This window comes from Anthonomus grandis, chromosome 10 (assembly GCF_022605725.1).
Source record: "Anthonomus grandis grandis chromosome 10, icAntGran1.3, whole genome shotgun sequence".
Classification (NCBI taxonomy): domain Eukaryota; kingdom Metazoa; phylum Arthropoda; class Insecta; order Coleoptera; family Curculionidae; genus Anthonomus; species Anthonomus grandis.
In genome coordinates this window covers 11,458,763-11,485,853 of record NC_065555.1, presented here as the reverse complement: position 1 = coordinate 11,485,853, position 27,091 = coordinate 11,458,763, and the positions used below count along the sequence as shown (strand labels likewise).

At 33.6% G+C, this 27,091-nt stretch overlaps 2 protein-coding genes across 10 annotated transcripts; both read right to left on the bottom strand.

Annotated features, from left to right (window-relative positions):
• Positions 1–146: 146 nt before the first annotated feature.
• Positions 147–16,129, bottom strand: LOC126740924 (lipase 3-like). Of its 9 annotated transcripts, none has more exons than XM_050447123.1 (9): positions 15,921–16,129; positions 15,661–15,812; positions 11,562–11,757; positions 11,326–11,513; positions 2,308–2,503; positions 2,059–2,246; positions 1,024–1,197; positions 715–961; positions 147–458 (listed from the first exon to the last, which is right to left on the bottom strand). In XM_050447123.1, the coding sequence occupies exons 3-9, from the start codon at positions 11,581–11,583 to the stop codon at positions 163–165; spliced, it is 1,311 nt and encodes a 436-aa protein (XP_050303080.1). In that variant the 5' UTR covers positions 11,584–11,757; positions 15,661–15,812; positions 15,921–16,129; the 3' UTR covers positions 147–162. The 9 variants fall into 9 exon arrangements, with proteins under 9 accessions (XP_050303080.1, XP_050303075.1, XP_050303076.1 ...); XM_050447118.1 differs by having other exon boundaries at positions 15,724–15,812; XM_050447119.1 differs by having other exon boundaries at positions 15,770–15,812.
• Positions 16,130–19,215: 3,086 nt separating this feature from the next.
• LOC126740928 (lipase 3-like) lies at positions 19,216–22,511 on the bottom strand. Its single transcript, XM_050447128.1, has 6 exons — positions 22,308–22,511; positions 21,411–21,606; positions 21,162–21,349; positions 20,084–20,257; positions 19,784–20,030; positions 19,216–19,524 (listed from the first exon to the last, which is right to left on the bottom strand). Exons 1-6 carry the CDS (start codon positions 22,449–22,451, stop codon positions 19,229–19,231), a joined length of 1,245 nt encoding a protein of 414 aa, XP_050303085.1. The 5' UTR covers positions 22,452–22,511; the 3' UTR covers positions 19,216–19,228.
• Between the last annotated feature and the right edge of the window lie 4,580 nt (positions 22,512–27,091).

Below are 27,091 nucleotides of genomic sequence, written 5' to 3'. Positions count from 1 at the left end.
AGCTTTACTGCGCGCTCTGTGTACTCTGTAACGTAACTGTAAGTTCGTTCGTGTCAAATTTGTTAGTTTCTTGCCTGCGAAATTTCTGTGGTTGCTCTTATTGTCGTCACTTACTCAACAAATTCAATTTTTTAAAAACAGCCATATAAAATTACAAGTTCTTTATTCTGTGTCAAATAAACTTATAATCTCATTATTAATTAGGGTAGTTGTATTTATGCCATAAAGGTAATCCAAATGGTTAAAATTATATTCACTATTTAGTATTGTCTCTTTACAGGCGGAGCCCATCTCTTCACACAAACGTAGAACATCCGTTTCTGCTGACAGCCAGTCATTGAGGCTATAATATAAGTAAGTTGGTGTAGCTATATTAGATAAATTGTAACTTGGAGGGACAAGGCTGTTGTAGTACACCAAATTTAAAATAGATCCATAGTCGTACTGCCGGAAGTACCCTAAAAAATTTAATATTAACATCTATTTATGATTTTATGGTTTTTAATGCGTGTTTTGGCCTTATAGACAAGATCAACAAATAAAAGAAAGACATTTTAACAATAATATCTATGAGATATATTTATTGGTTCTTATTGAACAGTGATCATCGTTATCAGATAAGTTCCGACTTCATAATATAAGCCAGCCAGTAACTCAAAAGAAAATTTTACTAATGGATAGGAGAATGTGTGACTGTCTGAACAAATGACTCACCCGAGTTAATTTCCTGACCATAATGTATAGGTTGCTTAGTTGAACAACCAGCAGGAAGATATTTTAATATTATTGGTAGCAGAGTGTCGTTTAGCTGCTGGTAGTCAAATCCGCAAAGAGCAAACAGAATATTTTCGCATAACAATTGGGTTTCAGAATTCTCTGAACATACAACATCTCCTGCTATATACTTGAAGAAATCGCTGGTCGGTGCAAACTCATCCACTCCAATAAGAGTTCCTAGTACCTAGTATAGAAATCGGCGTCCAGTATACCAGATAGCTATTTTAACTGATTCCGTTTACTTACATTTAACTCGTCCGTATAAAGTGCAATTACACGAAGAAGAGGCCCAGTCATGTGGTCCATATATCCAATAGGGGCAAGTGATGCTCCAATCTTAATTTTACTGTTATACTCTGGATGCATGGATAACATCACGTAATATACAGTTGTCCCTTGCGAGTGACCAACATAATACACCTTAAAAAAGTAACTAAAGTGATTAAAGGGAAAAAACATATTCACGGCCTTCCCCGTAATTCAACCCCCTCAGAATTCAATGCAAATTAAGTCTCAGACTAGAATGTTGTAAGTGGAAACACGAAATATGCTAAGGTTTCAAGACACTCTTAGGAGAATTTGAAATGCAGTAAAGCATAATATATAAAATATCTTAGTGTCTATCTTAGTGTCTCGTAACTCATTCCACTCCTATAATATGTAATTTAAACACCAAGGAGGATTCTATTTAATTTTATATTTGATATTTGACAAGTTATTCTTCTTGTTTTTGTTGAATTGATGGCTCTGCTACGAGGCAATCACGATTTGGAGATTCGTGAAAACGGTCTGGAAAAAGGACTTAAAGGATAGGAAGGATAAACAACCACGTGTTGATGGGATGAAGGATAACGCGGAAGTGGGATGGAAACTTTCACAAAGTTTAATTCTGAAATGCACGTTGTAACTAACGGCAAGGGGTAGGAAGGGATCAAGGAAAGAAATAGGATAGAGAAATAGGATAGGAAAGAAAAAAACCGTAGGATAGGAAAGGACATGAACAACCACATGTTGACTGGGTGAAGGATAACGCGGAAGTGGATTTGACAAAGTTCTGTCGATAACTTCCTCATCTTCAGCTAACCTCGCTTTAAAATGTCAAATGGAAACCCCCACCTTGTAACACATCATTGTGAGCAGCATTAAAATGCCTATTTAACAGTGGCAAAAAAAATTAAATCGGTTGACGTACCAGCGAATAGTGACCAAAAATGTGTGGGAATAATGGATATTTTATCGACCTCAAATTTTTGCATTAAAAAAAAATAGTTATTTTAGTACCTGAGATACTCCTGTTTGCTCCAACACATAATCAATCATAGTAGGCATATCAATATCTCCAATTTGATGCCACGAAAATTGCCAGTACTCTGAACCATTGGTATCCAGACTCACATGCTTTTTACTCCATGTATTTCCTCTGGCATTACCCATCCAAACATCATATCCCTCATCCGCCAGCATAAGCGCTAAAATGTAAAATAAAAAGTAGTTTTTGAAGTTTTTTTTTCTTTACTTTTATGACTTTACCTAGAGATTTTCCGGGACCCATTACTATCCAATCTGCTGCAGAGCATAAAATTCCATGTTGAAGGAATGCAACTTTGCCATTATTTTCCTGTGCAGCTCTGCCACTGGGAATTCTGTGTAATGTTAAAATATATCCATCTGAAGTGGTGACGTTGTGGGTTTCTATTGTATATCCATAAGACTCGGCCAGGTATTCCTAAAAAAATTACCACTTTACCAACTATTTTAAAATTTGGTTGTTTTCTGTCAAGCTGCACTTAACCGAAGTTAGCTTGTTAAGAATTAAGAAGTGACTTATCAGAAGAAGATGATTTATTGGTAAATCCGCTTAAAACCGGCATTATTATTTTTACGAGAAAAAGACCTTCCGAAGAACTGAAACGATTAAACCTCAATAAACTATTAATATCATTTTCCAAAGACCTTGGAGCCATCATTGGATATGATCAGAATTAATAATATTAAGACCAAGTCCTTAGAACATTGAAAGGCCTTTCAATGTTCTAAGACCAAGTCTTTTTGAAATTCGACTTAAATTACTACACATATTAAAAATATAGAGAGAAATAGTTGCATTTATAATTCTGAACTTACTGATCACAGAGTGATTTTTGCTCTAATTATTGGGATTAAGTGGTACAGCAAAATGTTCAATGTATTTGCCCTTTCGAGCAATATAATTCAAAGCTACTAAAGACAGTAATAAGAAGACTTAATATGTCCCTGTAAAAAGCAAACATCAGAGCTATCTGATGTGCTATTGATGGACTCAGAGCCTGCAAAATATCATCATATTTATACTTTTCCCCGGTTTTTCATTGGTACGGGTTCACCTGGTTGTTATGTTGTAGATTTTGGCGTCAATCGTCACTCCGAGATCTCTAACTGCACAGTCAACATTAGTTAAAAAACCAACATGTATCCAAATCAATGAATATTAGCACAGATTTAACTAGCTAGCGCAAGCTAGTTGCGTTAGCTAACTTGCGTTAAATCTGTGATATTAGAATAAATAATGTAAAGAAAAATATATTTAAAAAGAGGTACACTTTTAAGCAAAGTAAAGAGTAAGACAGGTCACATCCACAGAACGCTAAGCTCAAAATGAAACAGAGTTACATATGTAGGTATGTAACTTTTCATAAACATTAAATATATTACAACAAAAATACATATAATGGGGCTTTAGTAAGCATGTTAGATCTAAGACGATTGGAATAAAAAGTTAACGAAGATCTAGCATTAACTCTAGAAACAATGTACCTTATCTTATTTAACAAATCACTACAGTCTATTTGAATCCAAGATCTTTAATTTCAGTATGTCTGGCTAGAGGGTAATTATCTATAGAGTAACTACCCTCTAGCCAGACATACTGAAATTAAAGATCTTGGATTCAAATAGACTGTAGTGATTTGTTAAATAAGATAAGGTACATTGTTTCTAGAGTTAATGCAAAAAAATCCAATTCTATTAAACTTAATAGAATTGGATTTTTTTTTCCGTACAGTATTTAAAGTTATTTAAATAAAGTCAACACACATAAAGTCTCAAACACTATTCATTTGTTATATTTATTCGTTCTTGTAATTCTAAAAATAATTCTAAAAAATAACGGACCTAGATTTGATCTCTGAGGGACGCCTGACGTTACTGCATACTTTTGAGAACAAAACCCATCAATTTCAATAAACTGATGACGGTCTGTTTAATGGAAGCGATACCGGCGTACTAAGATATGTGAATACCCCAAAACTTCGATTTTAAATAGAAACATTTCATGATCAATTTGATCAATAGCTTTCTAAATATCTATATCAACTTGCCCTCTCTGATCTAATGTACTGCATATAGTTTATGATAGGCAAATCAAATTAGTAACGCAAGATCTATTTTGCATAAATCCGTGCTGATCGGTAGCGATATAGTTTTTGATTTGGGAATAAATTTGATGATATATGCATGATTCAAAAGGTTTATAAAAATTACATAATATAGAAATCGATCTGCAAATATGATTGAATATGAGGCACATTATTTTTAAATTTAATTGCATGGGTTTCTTTACCATCTTTACCTCTATCTAGCTCTGCTACCGTTGTTTTATATAGTTCTTCTGCATCAGAGTGAAATAATTTTTTTATTTAAACGTATCATTTATAGCCTCTGAAAAACCCGAGTTGTTTTTTATTATTCTATGGATAGGAGAAAATGCTCTAACATTGTTTAAATAATGCCTAAAAGACAACATATAAATAAAATATAATAGCAAGAATACTTTTTAAGTTTAAAGGTAAATTAAATGGGATTGCACAGGGTGATATATATAGCTAGACCTGTTGAACTTGGGTATTATTTAGCAGAAAAATTAACTAATTTCTATGAAATCTAATATGCTACGCGGATGATAATAATATTCTAATCAGTAACAAAGCATAGAGGAGCTCGAAATATCTAACACAGACTTGTTCTTTAGTATCTTTGATGATTCTGGTATGGAAATGATGGAAACTGCAAAACTTATTAATTTTTTGTAAGATGTGCATTAGCAATATTGTCAGAAAAAAAACCATTTACTATGAACTTCTTTATTAGGAACTTCTTTCTCCATTGCTATAGGTATGCAAAGAAACCCTTCAATCAATAAATCTAATAGTATATATAAATGCCACCAACAAAAAGTATGTTATTCAGTACAATTTATTTCTTAACTGAGTTTATTCCATATCTTCTATAGGAATGAGTTTGAGAAAGAAAGTTTTCGTGTTTAATTTAAAATTACTTACCACAGTCCAGTTAGTATTTGACTCATCAGGATCTTCCATGCCTCTTAAAATATTATCATATTCACTATTATCTGTTTTACTAAGAAAACTTCCATGAGTTACCATAAAAAATAAAAAAATCAAAGAAAGTATGAGGATCTTCATCCTGGATATAATAAAATTATTATTGAACAATATTAGGCTAGCGATAGTACTAATAATCACATTGGCCCACCAGCGAGCAGTATAATTACAAATTAAAAAAAATCGTATTTTATAGGTTTTTAGATTCATTTCATTCTTAACAGTTTACAGTTCAAGTACCCACTTGAACAGCCAATTCAACTAATTTCCGTGTTTTAAACTATGATAACAGAAAAAAATATGTTTTTCAACCCGTGGACTCTATATTACAACTAATTTTTAATGAGTGTTTTTTATTCAAAAGAGGTATATAGTCCAATAGAAGTCGACCTTGAGACAACAATAAAAGCACTAGACGAACACCATGATTACCAATACTTGGGAGTAGATTGTATGGTTGAGTAGAATAGCATTTGTTTAGTAGACTTTACCATCTAATAAAAGGCCTTATTGATTTTATTTATTTAGAGGAACACGATGGAGTTCGGCATAAGACAATGAAAAAGAAACTAAGCAAGGAATGCACAGGAAGAATCCACAACATATTGGACTCACAGCTAAGCACTAAAAATAAGATTATGGCTATAAACTCTTAACTGTACCTGACAACGGGTTCAGCTGTGGGATAATTATTGGGTAAATTAGACAAAACATAAAACTAAAAACCCATGAACATGTGTGGGGCTCTATATCTACGATAAGATCTCTACTGCCTATACATTTCCTAGAATGACGGTCAACGGGGAATGATAAGCATTGTAGCATCCCAAAATACAGCCAAAGCAGGCTTTAACAATTACACAAGACGTTAACATCATACAGGTTGAAACTGACCGATCCATCAAAGCAAATAAGCCAAACATAATCATTAACGATAAGAAGCTGTGTGATGATGGAGAATAATAATGTGGCTTAAAAATGGCTTTATAATTTTTTAATCAATAAGAAATTCAATTCAAATAAAACAGTTCACTTAAACATGTAATAATGAAGATATTTTCTTAGGGAAAGTCTTTTTTCCACAAAATAATGGTTAGTGGAAAAAATACAAAAAAAAAAAACAAAAATTTGTTTTGTGGAGAAAAGACTTCCCTTAAAAAACATTTTTCTTATTAGCCAATTACTCCACTTCCAAAATGGACTTCTTTAATAAAATAAAACATGTAAACCTGAGCATCAATCTGGCATGCAATGACTATCGAAACTAAAGCTTGATCTTTACCATTTATAAAGTTATGGAAGTAGTTATAAAATAACATATTTTTTCCTTTCTTAAAAATTATTGATATTATTCTGATTTTCGACCAGTGTTCTCAGACTAAAATGTTTGAGAAGGTTGTAGGTGAACAACTCACTTCCTTTTTTGAAAGGAATAAGATTTTCTGCATGTACATACGTAGGAATGTATGTAAATTGCGTAAAAATCTCAGCACCACGGCAGCTTTACATATTTATTAAAATATCACTTTATTTGATTACATTTTTAGGGCTTATGAGCACACTTATGCACTATTCTCTATTGCCTTATTCTTCTTAATTTTAGTAAAGTCCTCATACCTCTTAGAAAATAACCATATTCACTATTATCTGTTTCATTAAGAAGACCTGCATTAATAACGATAAAAAGTAAAAAACTTGAAGAAATTATGAGGATAGTAATTCTAATTCAAACAAATTATGATTGATTTACAAAATTAGGCTAACGAAAATTCTCTAATTGTCACAAACGTTGAGTGAGCATATTAGCGACCAGTAAAATAAAAAAATCCATATTTTTTAGGATTTTCAAAACTATGATCACAAAAAAGAAATTGTTTATTAATGGAAAAATGCAATATTAGGATTAATTTTATCTTTATTAGGATTAAGTTTCTCTGTAACATTTACTACAACTATTATTTACTATTTACTACAAATATTATTGCTTGAAAAGAAAGTTTGAAGTATATTGGTTAGATTAAAATAACCACTTCACCTTCATTTACTTTAAAATAATATGAAAAGACTATAAATTTTTATAAATACCAAAGACAAAATATAAGGATTATTAAATAAATATCATATATCATCAATAGGATAATACGATTAAATTCCTTTGTTTCTTATTTTCTAGGTTTTTACAGTCATTTAGTTGTTAATAATTTACAAGAAGCTTCTTGAACTGTCTTTTCAACTCGTTTCTGTGTTATAAAACTATAATAACAAAACATGTTTTGCGTTTCTTATTATGCAATGCATGTTTTAAAAAACCATATTTAATGTTACAATAAGTACAAGCAACAAGAATAATAGGAGCTTATTATAAGCAATGACTAATATAGCAAAAGATAAAGTGAGACAACGTTATACAAATATATATATATGGTGGCCATTAATGTTATAACTCCTCCCTCTTATAAGAATAACAGGGATAGCGCGTTTATTTCAATATTCTTGGGGGTGTCTCCTTCTGTATTGGATCTTTGACAGTTCTATTCTTAAAGAACAACTTGTACATGCAAGGACTATGCAGCATAGGATCAGCATGACTCCAAGAGTTGTGGCAAAACTCTATGCGTCTCTCCTTCAGCGGAGGCTGATCGACTAAATTTTAAATTTTTCTCTTTGAATCCCCAGAAAAAATCTTTTGCATAACTCGAGGTCCATAGCCTTTTAATTTAAAGTTCTCATACAGCACTACGTTTTTTTTTATAGATTTGTCGCTACCACGTTTTCTTATTGGAAGAAGAAAGAGCTTTTGCCATTCGTAAGCTATAAGTCGAAGCTCATTCAGCTATATCAAGTTCTATTGTCGAGATAAATGCACTTCAGTACGTAGAATACTAAAAAGAATGTTTTATTGCCGATTTTACTACGTTTGCGAAACCTGGCCGAAGGTTGACCTGCGTTCTGTGTACTCTGTGAGGTATCTGTATGTTCATTGGTGTCATATCTATCATTTACTTTTCTGCGAAAATTCTATAGTTGCGAAGCCTAATTCTTATTGTTGTCACATGTTTTTTATTGTTTTGTGACAAGTTTTTTATTGTTTTGCAAACAAATTTATAACCTGGCTATTAATTAGCCTAGTTGCATTTATACCATAGAGGTAATCCAAATGATTAAATTTATATTTATTGTTAAGTATTGTCCCTTTACAGGCGGAACCCATATTTTTACACAAACGTAGAACATCCGTTTCTGCTGACATCCAGTCATTGAGGCTATAATATAAGTAAGTTGGTGTTACTATCTTAGATAAATCATAACTTGGAGGGAAAAGGCTGCTGTAGTACACCAAATTTAAAATAGGTCCATAGTCATACTGCCGAAAGTACCCTAAAAATCAAATATTAACAACAGTTTTTATGACGGTTTTCAATGAGTATTTTTTGGCTTCATAACAGACAAGATGAAAAATCGAAGAAAGACGTTCTAACAATAATAACTATGAAAGATATTTATTTGTTCTTATTGGACCGTGATGATTGTTATTGCAAGTCATAGAAAATTAAAATATCCGACTAGATCTTATAACTCAGCAAGTGACTTAAGTATTATCAGGAGAGTAACAATTTTTACTAATGGATAGAAGGAGATTGTGTGATTATCTTTATAAATGACTTACCCGAGTTAATTTCCTGTCCATAATGGATAAGTTGCTTAGTTGAAGAACCAGCGGGAAGATATTTTAATATTAATGGTAAAAGAGTGTCGTTTAGCTGTTGATAGTCAAATCCGCAAAGAGCAAACAGAATATTTTCGCATAACAATTGTGTTATAGAATTCTCTGAACATACAACATCTCCTGCTATATACTTAAGAAAATCGCTCGTCGGTGCAAACTCATCTACTCCAATAAGTGTTCCTAGTACCTATATAAATAGGCGTTCAGTATGCCATATAAATATTTTAATTTATTCAGTTTACTAACATTTAACTGCTTTGTAAAAAGTGCAATTACACGAAGAAGTGGCCCGGTTATGTGGTTCATAAATCCGATAGGGGCAAGTGATGCTCCAATCTTAATTTTACTGTTATACTCTGGATGCGTGGATAACATCACGTAATATACAGTTGTCCCTTGCGATTGACCAACATAATACACCTTAAAAAGTAACTAATTGATTATCGGCACAAAACATATTGACGGTCTTCCCCGCAACTCCAGAATTTAAGGTAAAACTACGACCATAGTATAATAAAACAACTGTTTTTGCTTTATTATACTGTGCTTTATTATACCTTATATTACTTTATTATACCTTATATTAGAATGTGGTAAATGAAAATATGAAATATGCTAGAATAAATTTCAAAGCACAATTAGATGATCAGAAATAATATAAAAAACATCATAGTTTCCTAATGTTTTAGATATTAATTTTTACATCTATATTTTTAAGTCGTGTCATCGGCAAAATAGATGTTTCCTACTAGTTTTATCAATGACAAATCAAAAATAGTACAGCTTCAGAAGCTTTGGGGCACTCCTATAATAATTTTACTTTATGATAACGACTATAACTATAATTCGTTATCTTTTGGACATTTGAGACATTAATAGTAGTAATCATTGAAATCAAATGAAACAAGAGCACAATATTTGTAACTCATTCCACTTTGGCTCTAAAATATGTAATTTAAACATCGTGGATGATTGCGCTGCTTGGTCAACAATACAGATCTGGTTTTGTGTAAGGAAATGAATATATTCATTTACAATAAGAGTCTAAAGCGGTCCACTCACGAGCGAGCATGTTCGTTAACATGCTCGTCAACGTGGTTGGTGACAACAAATTTGTTGGTGTGTGGCTAAGTTGCGCAACATGCTGCCAAGTTGCCGGTTTTTGGAAAATATCGAAAAACCTTGCCGCTGTGTCAGGTTGCCGACGTCAGCGTGGTTAGTCGTACCCAGTATTGCGAAGAGGACACATTAAAAAAATGTCTTTCAGCGACAATAAAGAGTTCTGGAAAGAGTTTATAGAACTTTATGAATCCCTGCCTTGCTTGTGGAATATAAAAGACAAGCAATATTCAAACAAACATCTGAAAGAGGAGGGAATGCAGACAATGGTAGAAAAATGCAAGTCTATTTTTCCTGATGCGGATAAAGAATTTGTAAATAACAAAATAAAATGTTTACGGGCATCGTTTCGAAGAGAACTCAGAAAAGTAATCAAGTCAAAAGGAACGGGGATCTCACCTGATGATGTATGTGAACCTTCTCTTTGGTATTATGAGCTTCTTTTATTTACGGCTGATTGTAAAACTGTAAGAAAAGGCAAATCGTCTATGATTGAGATTAAGAGTGACGAGGAAAGTAAGAATTCACGTAAGGAAGATATAATATATATTTTCGAAGTCACAAAGCAGATGTACTTTATAGATAAGATCATAGGTACTTACACTAAAAAAAATAGTTAAAAAAACACCTCTAAAGAACGATTTAAGTTCTTGCAACAAATTCATGTGCGAGCACTTTGTCCGGTTTAAAAGCCACCTTTTGGTCCATACTCTTCTTTTATTTTTCTTTTTCTCAGATATTATTGTGAGGCCTATTCTAATTGCCTTAGCTTCTGTCGCTTCGATAATAATTCCATGCTAGGTACAATGGGCCGACTTCGACTGAATGTGCGCACTTGTTAAACTGAAGTTCGATCCAAGGTTCGATCAAAATTTGCAATTGTGTGTGGCCACCGCAACAACATGTTGAGGAGCATGTTGACGAACATGCTCGCTCGTGAGTGGGGCGATTAAGTAACAAGTTAAAAAGAGAACGGGCGTTTCTTCTACTTCCCTCTCTACAACCATAGATAGTTATGAAAGACGAACGAACTCTAAAGTTCGACTCAAATTGAACATAGAGGAAGAGTCTTGAAAACACCTGCGAAAATGTACGATCAAAGCGTCCGATGGATCCCGAGTTGTGTCACGTACAGCGTTCATATGCAGAAATCCATTTCACCTTTCTGTGGTGAGCAAGAGAGGAAGCGAAAGTATTTTCCATGATTCTTTGTTACATGTGAATGTTTGAGGTTATCGAAACTCAAGAAGGAAACTAAATCAGTTTCTATAAATAACAGTTGCAAATATTAAATCATACTTTTTAAAATTTTTATAATATTACCTGAGATACACCTGTTTGCTCCAAAACATAATCAATCATAGTAGGCAAATCAATATCTCCAATTTGATGCCACGAAAATTGCCAGTACTTCGAATCAAAAGTGTCTAGACTCACATGTTTTTTACTCCATGTATTTCCTCTGGCATTACCTAGCCAAACATCATATCCCTCATCCGCCAGCATAAGCGCTAAAATGTATAATAAAAACTAGTTTTAGAAGTATTTTTATGTTTTACCTAGAGATTTTTCGGGACCCATTACTATCCAATCTGCTGCTGAGCATAAAATTCCATGTTGAAGGAACGCAACTTTGCCATTTTTGTACTTTGTAGTTCTGCCACTGGGAATTCTGTGCAATGTTAAAATATATCCGTCTGAAGTGGTGACAGTGTGAGTTTCTATTGTGTACCCATAAGATCCGGCCAGATACTCCTGCAAAAAAAATCCATTTTACCAACTATTTTGAAGTATGCTTGTTTTCTGTCAAGTTGCACTGGACAGAATAAAGATGTGATGTAAAAAATAAGATTCATCAGTAAATCCGCTTAAAACCATTATTATTTTTTTTTACGAAAAAAAGAGCTCTAGAAGAACTGAAAAGCTCAAAGCTCAATGATATATTAATACCAAGACCTTAGAGTAACTAGTTGATGTGACCAGAATTAATGATATTTAGACCAAGTCTTTTTGACATAAATTACTACATATATTAAGAATGTAGAGAGAAATAGTTTTGGCAGTTTATGGCAGAATAGTTTAGAATTTATTGTTCGAAGAATAATTTATTCTGAATATTATTCTGAACTTACTGCTCGAAGAATAATTATTGGGATTAAGTGGGACAGCAAAAAGTTCAAATGTCTCTGCCCCTTTGAGCTTGACGTGATGTAACTATGTAAAGGGCAAACAGCAGAGCTATCTTCCTTAAAATATTGACATAATCGTGCTCTTCCCCGGTTTTTTCATTTTTAAGGGTTAAGCTGGTTTTTATATTGTAGCATCTGGTGTCAAAACTGACTCCAAGATCTCTAACTCAATGCACAGTCGAAAGAATATTATACTTACTGTTTAATGTGTAATCAATACTGAATTTAATCCGTAAACAATTTGATATAAGCCCTTTTTTGTTTATACTGCACCAGAGTTCTGTTCAGATTTATCTGAACACTGCGCATTATCAGCAAAAGCAACAGATCGGAACAAACAACGGGAATCTGTAGCGCTTAATGCGAGGGTAAGGTCGTATAAAAAGATTGAAAAGAGGATTGGAGCACAATGAGAAGTAATTTTAAGCAATCCTAAAATCCTAATGATTTTACACTGTTTAACCGTTCTTGTGCATGACAATCAAATCATTTTTTAAATTTAAATTCATCATTTATAGCCTCTGAAAAACTTATGTCGTTTTTTTGTGTTCTGTGGAATACGGGAATATGCACTAATATTGTTTAAATAAATAATTAACAATACGTTAAAATGGCAAGAAAACTTTTCAAGTATAAAGGGAGAAAAAGGGGATGCTCAGAGCAGTATATACAGCAAGACTTGCCTGCTGAAAAATGCACATCTAATAATATGTTATCCGGACAATATTTTGGTTAGAAAGAAAAAGCATAGGGAAGCTCACAATATATTGCGTAGAATTGTTTAGTATCCTTGTTTATTCTGGTTTTGAAATAATAGAAACTACAAAACTTCTTGGTATTTATTTAAATAGAAATTGAGAACAATTGAATGACTTATTGAACAAATAAAGTGGAATGGCCATTGTATAATGACGCTTCCTAAGAAAAAACGCAATGCTATCATCAGAACGATGTAAGGTAATATGGCAAAGAACTTATTTATAATACTTTAATATTAAACACTTCAGAAAGAGCAGTGCAAGCAGTTCATTATATCAACTTTTTTATAAGATTAGCATTAGCCATATTATACCACTTTAATATTGTGAAAAAAAAAGAAAAGTTATTTATCATACCAGAAACTTCTTTCTCACTTGGGAGGAAATATTTCGATGAATAAATCTAGTATGTATATATAAATATCATCATTCAAAGCCAAATAATGATTAATAGAAGGTATACTACTAGGTATATTTTATTTCCTAAAGTAGTTTATTAAAATGTAATATTAAAAAAAAGATAATTATATTTAAAAATATTTCCAATTAGTGGCTCTAAGAGTATATCTTGAATTTTAAAATTGTAGACTTTACTAAGGCAATTAGCAACTTTTCGTCTTTAAATTAAAATTACTTACCACAGTCCAGTTGGTATTTGATTTATCAGGTTTTTTCAGGCCTTTTAAAAAATGATCATTTTTATTATTATCTGTTTTACTTCTATGTAAGAATCTAAGAAAACTTCCATAAGCAACCACAAAAAACAAAAAAATTAAAGAAAGTATGAGGATCTTCATCCTGAATTTAACAAAATTATTATTGAATTTCAATAATAGGCTAGCGATAGAACTAATAGTCACAATGGCCTACCAGCAAGCAGTATAATCAAAAACAAAAAAAATCACATTTTATAAGTTCACATTCACTTCGTTCGTAACAGTTTACAAGTCCCTACGTGCACTACCAGTTCTAGTCACTAATTTCGTTGTTTAAAACTATGATAACAGAAAAAAATCTGATTTTTAACACGTGAACGCTATATTACAATTAATTTTTAATTATATTGTTTATTCACAAGAGGTATATAGTCCAAAATCAAGAAATTAGTGATTAAAGTCTATTTCGCTTAGAGGTTAATAATAATAATGAAAACGTGATTATCAAGGACATAAAAGTACGACGCAATATTTATTACGAGGATTTGATATCTCCCTGCTGTTCTGTATGATATAACGAAGATATACCTGTAAGAGTGACGAGCAGCAAATATACCATCTTCTGTACATTGATGATCTCAAAATCAGACGAGGACCTAACGTAACATATCATATTAACAATAGCATTATAACATATTCGCCTTGATATCTAGTTAGTATTAGACGAACACCGTGCTTACACCGTGCTACAAATACTTGGGAGTAAAAAAACTATGGAGTATAGCATGAGATAATAAAAATCTAAGAAAGGAATACACCAGAAGAATCCACAACATAATAGAGTCACAACTAAGCGCTGAAAAGAAAATTATGGCCTGAAACTCCTAAGCTGTACCCATCATCAGGGATAATTATTGAGTAAATTAGATAGGAAAACTAGAAACCAATGAACATGCATGGGCTCTATATCCAAGATCAGACCTTGACCGCCTACGGTCAACGGAATATAATAAGCATTATAATTAGTTACAACAGAGTAAAAGAAGGCTTCAAGGCCAAATACAAAACTGATCGATCCCTCAATACAAGAACATGACCAAAGAAACAAAGAACATGACAACTTATATGTATCACTATTCCATCCGATTATAACGTTACAGAAAAAGAAGGGGAGAAATATCTCAAATATAAAGACCTCCAAATTGAAGTACAAAGAATGGGTGGTGCGTATCAAGAGTGATCGGAGTCACAGAATTGGAGTCACATAAAGCAATTGAAGTTATCAAACAACTACCCATCTACTACTACTTGAGATCCCTCCAGTAGTGTTCTGCTGAGCACCGTGCACAATTTACGCAAGGTGCTATAAAAAGATAAAGACCTTCCAGAAGAACGGTGTACTCTCGGTGAAACTCCGAGTCTACTACAGAACCATGGCTGTGTGCTGATGGAGAATAATAATGTGGCTTAAAACTAGCTTTATATATTCTTAATTGAAAAGCAATTGAATTCAAATGAAACAGTTTACTTAAATGTAATAAGAATAAGGAACACGTTTTCTTAAGAAAAGTATTTTTGCCCCAAAACAGTGGTTGGTGGAAAAAAAATAAAAGGGAAACAGAAACGTGTTTTTAATGGTAAAAAGACTTCCTTTAACAAAACATTCTCGTTATTAACCGTTTACTCCACTTCGAAAATGGACTTCTTCAATAAAATAAATTATGTAAGTCTGAGTTTCCGAATCTGAGTTTCCAAACTAGCTGTTCACCTCAGTTCTAAAGAATTAAGCAAACTATACCTTGATCTTTAGCATTTATCAAGGTACAGAACTAGCTCAAAAAACGTCTTTTTTCTTTCTTAAAAATGAATGGTATTAATCCGGTTTCGAGAAGTTAATCCGCCTATAATAGTAATAAAAATATACCAGTGCTCTCTAAATCTTTTGAGAAGCATGTAGATGAACAACTCACTTTCTTTTTTGACATGAATAATGTTTCCCGCATGTCTGTAAGATGCATAAGAAACTCAGCACTTCTACAGCTTTATTTCAGTTACCTGATGATATTTCTAATGCTTGGGATACAAAGTTCTTTCATAAAATCGTTATTAAAAAATTACCATATTCAGTATTATTTATTTTATTCAAAAAATCTCCATAATTTACCATAAAAGACACAAAACTTGAAGAAGTTAAGGGGAAGATTATCCTGAAAAAAAATTATGGTTAATTTATAATATTAGAATAGTGATGGTACAAAAAATCTATATGTTTTAGGTTTTTATATTTTTTTCGTCCTTAATTTACAAATACCTACTTGAACTCCCAATTCAACTCGTGGGTGTCTAAAACTATGATAACAGAAGAAAAAATCTGTTTTTTAACACGGACATTCGACACTAGGATTCATTTGGTGTTACCGATCTTCAGTCATAAAAGTATGTAATGCAAATTATATTTTAAATATTTATTGATCAGCTTAAAATTGCCACTTCACCTTCATTGACATTAAAATAATATAGTTGATTCCCTTATCAGCCACTTCACAAAAAAGATTCACATGACAAGATTATATTTATTTATGGTGTTTAAATAAATATCATATATCATAATAATATATTATCATAATTATACAATAGAATAATATAATTTAATTGCTTTATTTTTATTTTTTCGGTTAAGTAATTTTTAAGGGGCTAAAGTCGGGGTTAAATAAAATTAACCATGAAAATTCATCTTCACAAGATGGTTGATTTTCATCAATTTCACAATTTGTAATTTGGTCATTATAACCTAAACAAATTGCATTTTCATAAGGGTTCTGATAGTTTTGAGTTTTTCATAAGTTTGATAATTTGATGGATCGTATTGAGCGTTGTCATACTCAAGACTTTGACACTCTTCAGATTTCGAGTTTTGGAAAATTACGTTACAACTTAAATTTCTCTTAGAAAGATCTTCGGGCATCGTGTAACTTGTACGTGTAGACTCAAGGGTCTAGGGACTGTCGTCTCAATGCGGGGCCCTATGATGAGAGCTCTGCGTATGGTGGACATATGGTGCCTCTCAGGATTAACCCCAAAAAAGCAGAGCTCCTCCTACCATTCACGAGGAAACGTAACTTTGGCACGCCCCCTGTTATATCTCTAGGTGGCGTGCAGCTGCATTACTCCAGGACAGTTCGATTTCTGGGAATCAAGTTAGATCCCAAACTCTCCTGGCACGATCATGCAGATACCAGAATGAAGAAGGCCACCTGCGCGCTATGGGTCTGCAGGCGGGCTTTCGGCAATACCTGGGGTCTGTATCCTAAGATCCTCCACTGGATCTACTCGCACATTGTGAGACCTCTTCTCACATATGGGGCTATCGTTTAGTGGCCATGTACGGAGAAACCGAAAATTCGTGCTCAACTGGACAGAGTCCAACGTCTTGCATGTCTGAGCATAACGGGTTCCATGCGGACGGCGCCAACTAGACCGCTTGAGACTCTGCTGAGCCTTCCGCCTCTGAACCTCGTTGTGCAGTTTGAGGTAATAAGGACTGCGTACAGGCTATACGTCCTCGGCGAACTACGTGCTGGCGAGACCGGTCACGCAAATATTTGGTCACGGGCCATACAGGAATGTCCTGTCTTTCTGATGGGCAGTGACTGCATGGCTCCAGTGACTGTGGACTGCGAGGGATTCGCGACGCACATTGCAGGCAGAGACGAGTGGCAGCATTCCAACAGACCTGCATTTCTAAATAGGGGGACCATCTGATACACAGATGGCTCCAGAATGAATAACAGAGCTAGATCAGGGCTTTATGGTGGGATGCCACATACCAGTAGGGCATACTCGCTGGGGGAGCACGCCATTGTCTTCCAGGCCGAAGTATTCGCTGTATTAAAATGCGGACAGAAAATCCTAAGCTGGGGACACCGCAATACAGTCGTATCAATATGCTCGGACAGCAGAGCTGCCACTAAGGCTTTCACGGCCGCAAAGGTAAGCTTCAAGCTTGTACTAGAGTGCATAAAAGTCCTGAAAAAACTGGTACAGGTTGGCTGCAGGGTCCAGCTCGTCTGCATACCTGGCCACGCAGGCCATGCAGGTAATGAGGAAGCGGACACTCTTGCCAGACTGGGATCCGCGAATGTGCCGATGGGGCCGGAACCCATAGTGGGTATCACCAAATGCGTTACGGTCGCGTCAATGAAGGGTCTGCTGGACAAGTGGACCCACCGAAGATGGACTGAGTCCCCTGGTGTGAGACAGGCCAAAGCGCACATAGGTGAGCCCTCTGCTTGTCTCACCAAAAATCTACTACGCCTAAAAAGACGCGAAATTCGGCTAGTGACAGGTCTTTTAACCGGTCACTGGCACTTAAGAAGCCATCTCCATACTATCGGTATTGTGGACAACCCGGAATGCCGATGATGCTGTGAGGAGGATGAAACCGTTGACCATGTAGTCGGGGAGTGTCCAGCATTCACGCGCGCCAGGTTCAAATACTTGGGTAACACTTTCAGTGTACCGAGTGACTTTAAGTCCTTCAGACCAGACAGCCTTATCGGTTTCTCTAAGGCCGTTGGGCTCTGGTAAGCCCCGGTGGGGCATGACGGGTCCATCAGGAGACCTATATGCACAACTGCCTTGGCAGCCCACTGTTCGACAATTCAATTACCCCCACCATTTTATTTGATCTCCGACATAAATTTCTGCCAAAAATTTTTGTGGGGATATCTTTACAGATTATAACTAAACCTTTACAGATTACTATATTTTTCACCTACGTTATTGGAAGTTATTTAGTCAAAATAGAATTTTACCTTTCGAAGTAGGCACAATCCCCTCTAGCGGCTAAATAATGAAGTTCAAAATAATTTCCAGCATTTTTTTAGAACCCTTTTATAAATTAAAAAAAAATTATATGGTGCTAAGATATAGCCGAGGAACATTATAAATGAGACACCTGGCACACAAAAATATTACGCGAGTCTAAGGATCGCGTAGTAAAATAAGCACTAACGCTACCACTAGTAATTTCCTTACATTTTATTCTCTTACCTCTAGTGTATAACCAGCATTCGAATTCTTAACAAAACATTTTAAGTTTTTCAATTTTAAAGCTTTTATTAATAAGACCTAGTACATACTATAAGAGTTGGTTCCTATATCCAAAGAAATAAAACCGAGAGTCTTTTGTGAAGAGAAGAACAGTAATTGTCTATTCAGATGATTGGAGAAGATGGATCACTAATCTACTGGATAACTACTGTTACTGTCAATATACTGATACAGCGTTAGTTTTTTTTTCAAATAACTGTAAGACTTGTAGGTACTAGATTTTCTTATTAAAAGAATAAATAATAGACCTTCTTTAAAGTTTTTCTCATTTGAAAGCTATTTATTAAAGCTCATTAAACTATATTAAGTCCTATTGTCCAGATAAATTTACGTTAGCGTGCAGAATATTAAAAAAATATTCTGCCGATTTTGCTCTTTTTGCGCAACCTGGCCGGAACTTGATCAGCGCTCGCGAAAATTCTATGGCGGCGAAGCCTAATTCTTATTGTTGTCACATAGTCAACAAATGAAATTTCCAATCAAAAAACATCATTTAAATATCACAAGTTATTTATTCTGTTCCAAACAAACTTATAATCTCATTATTAATTAGCCTAGTTGTATTTATGCCATAGAGGTAATCCAAATGATTAAAATTATATTCATTGTTAAGTATTGTTCCTTTACAGGCCGAACCCATCTCCTCACACAAACGTAAAACATCCGTTTCTGCTGACAGCCAGTCATTGAGGCTATAATATAAGTAAGTTGGTGTAACGATATTAGATAAATCGTAACTTGGAGGGAAAAGGCTGCTGTAGTACACCAAATTTAAAATAGGTCCGTAGTCGTACTGCCGGAAGTACCCTAAAAATCAAATATTAACATCAGTTTTTTTTATCATGGTTTTCAATGAATATTTTTTGGCTTCATAAAAGGCAATATGAGAGGTTTTAGTTCTTACAGCACAGTGATCATTATTATTGCAAAAGTCACAGAAAATTCAAATTTTCAAATTGATCTTATAAGCCAGCAAGTGTCTCAAGTATCATCAAGAGATTAACAATTTTACTAATGGATAGTAGGAGATTGTATGAGTGTGTGACTGTCTAAAGAAATGACTTACCCGAGTTAATTTCCTGTCCATAATGTATAGGTTGCTTAGTTGAACAACCAGCCGGAAGGTATTTTAAAATTATTGGTAGGAGAGTGTCGTTTAGCTGTTGATAGTCAAATCCGCAAAGAGCAAACAGAATATTTTCGCATAACAATTGGGTTACAGAGTTCTCTGTACATACAACATCTCCTGCTATATACTTGAAGAAATCGCTGGTCGGTGCAAACTCATCCACTCCAATAAGAGTTCCTAGTACCTATATAAATCGGTGTTGTCATATAAGAACTTTAATTTATTCAGTTTACCTACATTTAACTCGTCCGTAAAGAGAGCAATTGCACGAAGAAGTGGCCCCGTCATATGGTTCATATATCCAATAGGGGCAAGTGATGCTCCAATCTTAACTTTACTGTTATACTCAGGATGCATGGATAACATCACGTAATATACGGTTGTTCCTTGCGAGTGACCAACATAATACACCTTAAAAAAGTAACTAAATTGATTATCTGGACAAAACATATTTCCGTATCCAGAATTCAATGCCAAACTATGACTTTATATTATATAGTTATATGCTAGAATAAGTTTTTAAAATATTATTAGGTGAATCAAAAATGCAGTAGGGTATAATATATAAAACGCCTTAGTTTCCTATCCTGTTAGATATTAATTTTTACCTCTACATTTTCAAGACAAGTCGTGTCATCAGCAAAGTAGATTTTTCGTACTGGTTTAATCAAGGACAATCAAAAATAGTACAGACCTCGAAGGCTTTGGGGCACTCCTATAATAACTTTATGCTAACTATTACAAGTACAACTTCTCTGTTGGTTAGTTCAGAAGTTAGTAGTAGTAATCAATGAAATAAGACAAAATAAGAGCACAATATTTGTAACTCACTCGATGATTGCGCTTCTTTGGTGTTTTGCACCCTAGATCGTATATGGAAATTAATGTATTAATTTGGTATAACAGTTTTAGTGACAAGTTAAAAAAAGAATGAGCGTTTCCTCTATTTCCCTCTCTAAAATCATAGATTAGTTAGAAAGATGAACGAACTTTAGAGTTCGACCTAAGTTGAACATAGTGAAGGAGAGTGTCGAGAAGATTTGCAAAAAATGTAAGATAAGAGTAAAGTCAACTTAAAAGGTGAAATATATAGACTTTGCTAAGAGCGTCTGATTGATCTCGAGTTGTGTTGCGTACGGCGTTATATGCAAAAATCTATTGCACCTCTCTATGGTCAGCAAAAGTGAAAGATTTTTCCGTGATTCTTTGTTACATTTAATGCTTTAGTATTTCGACACTCAAGAAGAAAAGTAAATCTAAATCAGTTTCTATAAGTAAGAGTTGCAAATATTAACTTAAAATTATTTATTATTACCTGAGATACTCCTGTTTGCTCCAAAACATAATCAATCATAGTAGGCAAATCAATATCTCCAATTTGATGCCACGAAAATTGCCAGTACTCGGAATCATTGGTGTCTAGACTCACATGTTTTTTACTCCATGTATTACCTCTGGCATTACCTAGCCAAACATCATATCCCTCATCCGCCAGCATAAGCGCTAAAATGTTTATTAAAAAGTAGTTTTTGAAGTATTGTTTTGTTTATTTTTTTGTTTCTACCTAGAGATTTTTCGGGACCCATTACTATCCAATCTGCTGCAGAGCATAAAATTCCGTGTTGAAGGAATGCAACTTTGCCATTTTTTTCCTCTGAAGCCCTGCCACTGGGAATTCTGTGCAATGTTAAAATATAACCATCGGAAGTGGTGACCGTGTGAGTTTCTATTGTATAGCCATAAGACTCGACCAGGTATTCCTGCAAAAAGTTTCGAGTTTACAAACTATTTTCTGATCTGATGTAAAAAAGAGAACTTATCAGTAAATCCGCTTAGCATTATCGTTTTTACGAGAAAAAAGACTAAAAAGTTCAAAGCTTAATGAAATATTAATACCAATTTCCAACGACCCTGGGAATGATATCGGGACTAAGACTTTTTCGGACTCGACTTAAATTACTACTTATATTAAAATGTAGAGAGAAATAGGAACTACAAAACTTCTTGGTATTGATTTAGATAGAAACTGATAATAAATGAATGTTGTTTGTTCATTAGGACAAGCAAAAGAAGTAGAATGGGCATTGTTATTGAGGCTTTCTAAGAAAAAACGCAGGGTTATCATCCAAACAAAGAAAGACAATATCGCAAAAAAAATTAATATTAGACACCACAGAAATAGCTATTCAAGCTATTGATTATATCAACATTTTGTAATACTAGCGTTAGCAATATCATATAACTTTAAAAAGAATAAAACTTATTTACTATATCAGAAATTCGTTTTCCACTTGGAAATACTTTATTCAATAAATCTAATATGTATATAAATACCATTATTCAAACCAAAATAAACATTAATAAAATATATCGTATTATATATATATTTTATTTCGTAAATATGTTTATTTGTAAATATTAACTAGGATAATTATAAAAAGTTTTCGTCTTAATTACTTACCACAGTCCAGTTAGTATTTGATTCATCAGGATCTTTCAGGCCTCTTAAAAAATGATCATGTTCACTATTACCTTTTTTACTAATAAAACTTCCATGAGTTACCATAAAAAAGAAGAAAAATAAAGAAAGTATGAGGATCTTCATCCTGAATATAATAAAATTATTATTAAATTACAATTTTAGGCTAGCGATAGTACTAATAGTCACAATGACCCACCAGCGAGTAGTATAATTAAAAACGAAAAAAATCCGTCTTTTATAGGTTTTTGCATTCATTTCATTCTTAACAGTTTACAAGTACCTACTTGAACTGCCAATTCAACTAATTTCGGTGTTAAAAACTATGATAACAGAAAATAAATATATTTTTTAACACGTGACCCTTATATTATAATTAATTTTTAATTAAAGTGTTTATTCACCAAAGGTATATAGTCCAAAATCAAGAAATTCGTGATTAGTCTATTTAGCTTAAAAGGTTAATAATAATAATAAGAACGTGGCTATCAAGGACATAAAAATACGACGCAATTTTTATCAAGAGGATTCGTTATTGCTCTTCTGTATGGTACTCTACCCATTGAGCTGCATATTGAAACATAGGATACACTTGCAAGAACGCCGAACTCAAGCTAATCTCAAAATCAGACGAGGAGCTTATGGAACAATTCCTATAGGTGAAATCGCTCAGCAATGATATCAAGAGCGAAAGCTAGTATTGTCAGAACAGGTAGAAGTTGACCTTGAGACAATAATAAATGTACTAGACGAACAACGTGCTTACAAATACTTGGGAGTAGAAAAACACGATGGAGTACAGCATAAGACAATGAAAAAGAAACTAAGAAAGGAATACACTAAAAGAATCACAGACTCAGAGCAAAACACAATTGCCGCTACAAATTCTTAAGCTGTACTCGTCATCAGATATAGGTTTATTATTGGGTAAATCAGACAGGAAAAACCAATGAACACGCACGGTGCTCTATATACAAGATAAGAAGTCGACCGGCTATAAATCGCCCAGAAGTACGATCAACGGAGAATGATGAGCATTGTAGCATGCCAGAACACAGCAAAAGGGGACCGCAACAATTACGCAAGACCTTAGAACATTGAAAGGCCTTTCAATGTTCTAAGCGCAAGACGTAAATATCATCTGGGACGCACACGTTAAAACTGACCGATCTAGGTCGAAGTAAACCAGACATAATCATTACAAACTTTACTCTTATAAACATTATAAATATTAAAAAGAATATGGCAACTTATAGATGTCGCTATTCCATCTCATTTTAACATTATAGAATAAGAAGCTGTAAATTTGTTCAAATATAAAGACCTTCAAACTGAAGCACAAAAAATGTACGTTGGATTCCAAGAGTGATCCGAGCCACAGGATTGGACTCACATAAAACAAATAAAGTAATTATTCAACTATCCACCACTTATAAGTTGATATCCCTCTAGTAGAGTGTAGTACTGAACACTGCGCATAATATACGCATCACTCCAGGTGCACCGTGTGCTCAGAACCATGACTGTGTGACAACGAAGAATAATATACGGCTTAAAATTGTTTTATAATGTCTTAATCAAAAAGCAATTGAATTGAAATGAAACAATTTTCTTCTTCTTAAAGAAACATCCCTTAAAGAAAAGACTTCCCCTAAAGAAACATCTTCCTATTCACTTTACTTCCAAAATGGACTTCTTCAATAAAATAAAACATTTAGGTCTGAGTTAGGTCTTATTTTTTCTAAGAGTAAATTTCTAGATTAGCTTGTTGAAATTGATTAACTGCAGCCTTATCTTCAGCATTCATTAAGTTATAGAACTAGCTATAAGGGACCAGCTTTTGTTCTCTCTTAACAATGAATGGTAATAATATGATTTTTAATTAAGTAGTACTGCATAGGTAGGTATAATAGTATATAAATACATATCAGTGCTCGCTAAATTTAAAGGATGTTGCAGGTGAACCACTCACTTTCTTTTTTGATAGGAGTAATATTTCTCGCACGTATGTACGTAAGATGCGTAAAAATCTCAGCACTACTACAGCTTTACTTCAGTTCGATTTTTGTTGATGCTATTTTTAATGCTTCTTTTAATAAAGTCCTTTCGTGCCTCTTAAAAAGTTGCCATATTTATTTTATTAAGAAAACCTCCGTGATTTACCATACAAAAATAAAAAACATGAAGAAGCTATGAAGAAGGTCATCCTGGATATAAAAAAATTATAGCTTATTTACAATATGAGGATAATGTGAGCATAGAGGATAATTTTGATAGTGTGACAGTACTTATTGTCACAGTGGCCTACTAGGGGAGGTTTTTTATTTTTTTCGTCTTTAAAATTATGCCATAAAATTATCCTAATTTAAAGTATATTTAAATATTATTTGATCTGCTCAACATAGGCACTTCACCTTAATTGACACTAACATAATATAGTTGATTCTTTTATCAGCCACTTCACCAAGAAGATTCACATGAAAAGATTATATTTATCTATGGTGCTTAAATAAATATCATATATCAATAGAATAATATAATTTAATTACTTTGTTATTTCCTAGGTTTTTCCAAAAAGTTCGTTCTTAATAAATTATTAGTGCCTACTTGAACTCCGGTTTAAACTCGTTTCGGTGATTAAAACTCTAATAACAGAAAAAAGTGGTCTTAACAAGTTATGTTTATTATTACGTAATGCATATTTTAAAAACTATATTTTGTTTGACAAAAAGTATAAGCAGCAAGAATATGGATGAAGATTAAGGCAGTAACACTAAGCCTGAATCCACATTGATTAGGGATCCATTATGACCACGTGATTGCTATCAGCCAATAAGAGACCCGAAAGGTTTCACGTACCTACGTAAAGGAAATCACGCAGTTTGTTAATTCGAACTTCATTCCGTATTTTTGGTCCGTTGTACTATTTTTTTTAATTGTTACTTTTGAATTTTTTTTAACCATTTGTTATTTTGTACCATTTGTCTTAGAATGTCGAGTTTGGGTTCGACCCCGGGTTTCACATATTTTAAATGTTACTATTGCGGCTTGTTAATTAATAGTCACTGCCAAAATTATTTGGAAGACCAAGGTTTCCTAGTATATATGGAGGAGAACCAGGGTTTTACCTTTGCGCTAATGCGGACAATATTTTAAATTTAGTGGCATCTGTGGGATGTGAGAACCTCTTTACAATCAAGGCATAAAAATAGGTTAAAGCAACTGTGGGAGGTAAAAACTGTAAACACCAAAAACTCGAGAGTAAAATTTTAACGTCATTTTACGGATGCGCTTGTCTCTGTGTGGGATAAAAGTGGATGGGATAAAAGTCACGGATAGGCTTGACGCCTCACGCATCCGTAATTACGTACCAATGTGGACTTAGGCTAAGGGCCGGTATTATAAAAATGAACGTCAACCCCCGGTTGGCCAACCAACGGTTGTAATCTAACCGGCGGTTCAATATGACAATTGTATTATTTCGCGGCTATTTTGGATTTTATTGATATAAAATATTTGGGTGGTTTATAAGTAAATAATTAATATGAGTGGTAAACAAAAATAACCGGTTATATCGATTCGGACTGCCATACTTTAGTAGATTTAGTAATTAAGGATATAGAAGAAAGTAAGAAAACTGATGCTGTAATCTGGAGGCAAAAGGTTTTTGTACGCAATTTTTAATATAAAGGATTGGAATAATTATTTATATTAATTTTAGGTTTCTGCTTGGGAAAAAATTACTGAGTTACATAATTCATTACACATTCAGTGGAGCCTAGAACACAGGAGCAACTTTGAAAAAGGTGCAAATTTGATCATTTAAAAAAAAACGTTCCTAAATATGAAAGTCGAAGAAGGCAAAGTCTTATGAAGACAGGTGGTGGTACTCAAGAAACAGAAATGAAGGCTATATTAAAATTGCTGTATGAAAAATCATTAGCATCATAGGTTTTCGGTTAAGGGTTAGATGCATCTGAATCAGCCGAAACCTTATTTTAGATTCTTCGTCACTCCACCGGTGAAAGGATCCAGACGTACTCTAAAGGTTCGTGGGGCTCTTACAGGTTGATTTTGGTGTTCATCACTACTAGATAATTCGTCCTCGTCAATGCTAGATTCCCAAAAAAATCTACTTTTTTCAGGTGAAGATGACTTTTTTACATACAAGCAAAATGAATTTTAATAGTTTCCTTTATAGAAAAATAAATAATAATTTTTAATTTCTCTATCTCTTGCCTTGCACCAAAATTTTGCACCTCGGGCTATGGTTTACCGCAGCTGAACCGAGAGTTCGACATTCGGTTGATGTTTATAATACGTTTGAAGTCAAGTTGAAACTCGACCTACGGTCAACCGGTAGTCAACTGGACATTATAATACCGGCCCTAAGTGACTTAAGTACAAGTGAGACCGTTAAATGGGAATTTATAAGCTTAAAGTAAAGCAACGTTAATAATAGAGTAACCAAATATATCGGGTGGTCAATATTATGGCAATAATTATTTCTCTCTCCTAAGATTAAAACAACAGGGATGTTGTGTTTGATTCATTATTCTTGGTGGTGTCTTCCTTTTGTTCTGGATCTTTTTGGACAGTTCTTTTATTTTGAAAAACAACTCGTATACTCTACGACACTAGACTAAATCGTCAAAATTTAAGTAAACCAAAAGAACTTTCTTAAAAAACATAAGCTGTAATGAATTTATATCAGAAATATCATTGAAATATTTGAAATATATTTAAAGCCTATCCGATTTAATTCA